Raw genomic sequence first — 4,829 nt, forward strand, 5'->3', positions numbered from 1 at the left:
TAATTCCTACCCCTAGCTAGTTCATCATACATGTCTGTTTTGATTATACAGTGTAAACACATATAAATAAATATATGAATACATACATCTTTATACATTGAACTTTAATTTTTCAACTATAACTATCCACAAGTATTCCTTTTTTAATATGTCACTATATACAATTATCAGTTCTTACTGCACAGTACAAGAAGCAAGAAAATGAAGAAAAGATAATTATCCCATTGCAACATAGTCATAACTGCAGTAGCTGGTAATTCTATAGTTAAAATTCCAACTTCACTCACAGCTGCCATTTCTTATTTTTTTAGTTAGATGCTGTGTGAAATGTCTTTAAGTGCCTCCTGGATCTGATAGTTCTTTATGTTAATCTGGACCTGAGTCTAAGCCCCACTGTCTGTGTGTTCTGTCCTTTCAGGGGCATTTGCAAAGAGGACCCTGGGAATCTGAATGCCTGGGCAAATCTGGGCTACGTGTACGACAAGCTGGGACGAGAACTGGATGCAGGGGAGTGTGTGGACAAAGTGTCCAACCTCATGGGCTTAGACGGCGGTGAGGCGTCTCAGGATGAGATCAGGATTATGGCTGCACGCTGCCTGGTCGAGCAGGCCTACGTCTTTCCGTACGATATAGAGCTGGACAGCGACGACGACTTGAGAGAGCGACTGAACACTGCACTGTCTTTTTACAACAGAGCCCTGCATTATGGGGGTGACCTGGTGAGAGATATGAATACTTTAAATAAAGAGACAACACATGGTTAACTGCCAAGAATCACATTGTAGAGTGTAAAGACAAAGCGGAGCACTGATATAATGACTGGTTAGATGGTGAGCATTCACATCATTCTAGCTTTTCTACTGGAATTAACTGAAGGAATATGACAATGCTCAAAAGATTACACACAGGAAGACAATGAGGCCATTTTACTTTGTTGTAGTCTAAAATCACAAATTTAGTAGCAGATAAGAGCTTTCAAATCACTGTTTCATGTTGTAGGGAGCATTTAAGTGGGGTATTACTTAACTTGTGGTGCTGTTTTTCAGATACCGATAGAGGAAAAACGAAGCTGGTATTTTAAAATGGCAACAATCTACATAAGGTACAGGGTGATATGATTTAGATTACTATCACCACACAGTGTGAAAATATTCAAGTTATTTTCTGTCTGCAGGCTGGACAACATAGTAAAGACCAAAGAGGATTCTGAGTACTCCAGACTTTCGCACTACAATAAAGGACTCCAGTTTCTGAAAGAAACACTGGAATCTGAGAAAACACAGCACAAAGGTAAACATGTGACAGTATTGTATTGAAATTAATCCACAGTTCTTACAGATGTTCAAGTTTCAGTACAGCAAAAAAAATCAAAATTAAAGGTGTTCATGAAGGCTGGCCACACCAGACTCTAATAATCAGAGATTGATTATAAATGTATTAGTTTGTGCAAAATTTTGCAAAAAGGTGTTTGTATTTAAAATCTGATTATACAAACTAACTAAAGACAGATCAATACAGTCATGATAAATGCTTTCAGTCATGGAGTCAGAGAGAAAAAAGAAATACAAATCTGTTCCGCATGTGGTCCTTAAAGGTCTCAGATTAAAACTACAACACACAACATATTAGATCATGACATTATATATTTCTAAAAGAACGTCTACAATGATCTTACACAACCAATTCTGTCTACGCGTCAGTCTGAAGAGGTCATTCCCAAACAATTTGGAAAGTCAAAGTCAATCATTGCACAAGGGAAAGATGATTATCAAGAGAAAAACATTCAACATAATCCCAACAGTCTCATTATGATTATTATGATTATTATCATTATCATATTATCATTATTATTATTGATTGCAAGTCGGTGAAGGTGTATTATCCATATCAATGAGCTACTAGTTTTTGTTGCTGAAATCATTTTGTTAAAACTACAGGCCAGTTCGTTTGTCTATTTCCTCAAGTACATGCTATTTACAAAAAATAAAAGCTGAAAAACCAAATCTCCTCGTCTCTCCCATCAGCTCTAGCTTGGTGTTATGTCGGCATCATGTTAGAAAGGAAGAAGGAGTTTTCCCCTGTGCCCATGTCCATACACGACTGCGGTTTCTCGGCTTCGGATCCTCTGTCCTGTTATGGAACTGTGAGTTAACTCATGCACCTCTCACCAAGCTGGGAAAAAAACAATTACTTTCCCTCAAACTGTTAGGACTAAACCTCTGCAATCAGCCTGTCATCTGACTTTTGTTAGAGATAAAGTATCTGAATTTCAGGAGTGGGGCCTCGCCTCCAAACACGCTCCTTCAGGTTCTTACCTATATATGTTCCCCCAGTTCTACAAGCTGTTCGTTTTTGTGTACCTCCCTCGCTCCCATTTTCAATTCTTTCACTTCTTCACTTCTATTTAGTACACGGTGATCTTCCAGGCCTGGGAGCCGCTGCCAGTCCTCTCCGAGGCCTTCCCCAAACTGCAGCTCAATTCATGTTTAAGCCATTCACCTTTATCTGCTAAAATGCTGTCAAACCTAAAATGAGGGCCAGTGAGTGAAATGCTTTTTATTTGAGACTTTTCAGTTCAAAAGATTGAAAAATATGTATCTAACTAGGACAACAGAAGGTTTTATTCAACTAAAAACTGCTGAACAAGTCATTAACTCACTCACTTACTAATTGCTCATTTGGTTTAACAATGAGCGACAGACTGGCGACCTGTCCAGGGTGTACCCCGCCTCTCACCCTATGACAGCTGGGATAGGCTCCAGACCCTGAAAAGGATAAGCAGAAGCGAATGGATGGATGGGTTTAAGAAATACTGCTGCACTGTTCCCTTTTAAGATGAGATAATAACAGCTCTGTCTGTGTTTCCAGGCCATAAATATGGCCAGTGACGATGCATTTATCCTGAACCTTCTGGCCAGAGTCTTCTCTCTGCTGGGTAAACATGAAATGGCTACAGGGATCTGCAATATGGCCCTAAATGTGCTGCCAGATCCAGAACTCAACTGGCAGGCTCACTGCACCCGTGCCAAGGTACTGTAGCTACGACTAATCAAGTCAGTTGCTATGACAGCTCCTTTTAAGGCCAGAATAGCTGTATTAGTTTAAAGTGGCTAGTACATGTATAAAGTTTACATATTTGGACAACCTGTTTCCTGTGTAGATCAATATAATCCTGTACATGGGGGACCTCGAGAAGGCAAAGCTTGGTGATGGTGGAATCCCAGACCGACAGAAGCTAATTGAAGCTAGAAAAGACTTAGACAAAGTACTCGGTGTACGCCCCTGTCTTCGAACACATTTGGAGATGGCACAGGTAAAAGCATAACGTGCAAAGCTGGTCAAATTCTGTGTTTCATGTCCCAACAAGGCTTTCAAGTTGATCTTTTTCATTTCAGGTATACTACTACATGGGTGTAGATGCACTCCAGGAGAGCCTTTTGGTGGATGAGAGTGCAATAAATAGTGCCCTGGTGAGTTTGTCTCACGCTCTGAAGTTTGAGCTGGGAGACTGCTTACCGGAACTTCATGTGCTCAGAGGACGCTGCCTCCTCGTGAAAGGCGAGGAGCAGAACGCTGTAGACTGCTTCAAAAAAGCTCTGGAGTTAGAGAAACAAGGGAGCAGAGACACCACAGCCCTGCGCTGCCTCTTACAGGCTCTCCTGACTCTGTTCATGCAGGGACACCCTGACCCTGGCATTGTCATCACTCAGCTGGAAATGTGGGTGCTCAAGGCAGAGGAGCTGTACTCTCAGGACATAGTGAAGGCTGAGCTGAGGTACCTTTATACAACACACACGGCAGAGGTTACAGAGTTATCGAGGGTTCTGATCAAGACAGGACGCCTGGACCTAGTGAGGAGGCTGCTGGATACAGTGGTGCCTAAACAGCTGGCTAAAAAGAGATCACTGGTCTTTAGGTCGGTCTCATTAACATGATGCAAAGATGTGGCTTGAACAGTTATTAAAGAATGACTTAACATCATTTCATGTATTTAAATAAACAGCTCTTACTAAGTGCTGCCTATACAGCATTTACAGGATGTTTTCTCCAAACTGTGATTAATCTATCGTTCTGTTTTTTGTAAGATAATAGCTGTAAGGTATCATATTTTTTAGAGTGCTTCGCAAACTGAGTAGTTTTACATCTTAAGCAGTCTTACTGCTATTGCAAAACCCACACACTGTCCCACTACCTCTCACATAGTAGATGTTTTACCACTAATGACCTGCAGATGGGGGTATATACCATAAGATTGTTGAACCAAAAACAGAGTTGGCAACAATGTATTGTGAGCCTTTGACAAGTGTGATGTAAGTGTTTATAGGACATTTAAAATTGCATTTAATAAAATAATGACTTTTGGAACACTTAATACACCAACTCTTGCAGATGTGGAATCTCACAGGTTTGAGGGGGTACAAGCATTTAGTTGACACAGTGATTGTTGATATTTTCCTTAATTTAAATACATGTCTATTAATTTGTAGTTAAATGAATAAGTTATGATGACATATACAAAGCAAACCTGTTGCTTCATCCTGCTGCAATTTGAAGGATAAAATCACACAGAAATGTATGTTGGGACTCTGTATTTTTTATACTAACATATACGCAAGCCTTAGTTACCGTTAAGGAAAGTACAGCTGGTTTAAGGGTTTTCTTTCCCCAATATTTGAAAGGTACATTTCTAAATTAGGGGTGTAATCTTCTGTACTTAAAAATACTTACCGGCAAGTACAGTAGAAAGTGAAAATAAAATGAAAGTAAGAGTCTGGAAAGAAGATTATTGGAAAGATTATTTTTGCCAAAGTTTTTTTTTTTTTTTTTTT

General features: G+C 39.8%; 1 protein-coding gene across 1 annotated transcript in view; it reads left to right on the forward strand.

Moving 5' to 3' along the window:
• ttc22 (tetratricopeptide repeat domain 22) overlaps positions 1 to 4,043 on the forward strand; it is a 5,483-nt gene extending 1,440 nt beyond the window's left edge. Inside the window, exons 2-8 of the mRNA XM_005743291.1 lie at positions 419 to 719; positions 1,047 to 1,102; positions 1,175 to 1,290; positions 2,025 to 2,143; positions 2,869 to 3,030; positions 3,161 to 3,313; positions 3,396 to 4,043. Coding sequence (XP_005743348.1) covers positions 419 to 719; positions 1,047 to 1,102; positions 1,175 to 1,290; positions 2,025 to 2,143; positions 2,869 to 3,030; positions 3,161 to 3,313; positions 3,396 to 3,935 — 1,447 coding nt within the window. The 3' untranslated portion in view covers positions 3,936 to 4,043. The remainder of the gene's footprint in view (positions 1 to 418; positions 720 to 1,046; positions 1,103 to 1,174; positions 1,291 to 2,024; positions 2,144 to 2,868; positions 3,031 to 3,160; positions 3,314 to 3,395) is intronic.
• Positions 4,044 to 4,829: the final 786 nt, after the last annotated feature.

This window comes from Pundamilia nyererei, unplaced genomic scaffold, assembly GCF_000239375.1.
Source record: "Pundamilia nyererei isolate P.nyererei 1_Seehausen unplaced genomic scaffold, PunNye1.0 scaffold00130, whole genome shotgun sequence".
Classification (NCBI taxonomy): Eukaryota; Metazoa; Chordata; class Actinopteri; order Cichliformes; family Cichlidae; genus Pundamilia; species Pundamilia nyererei.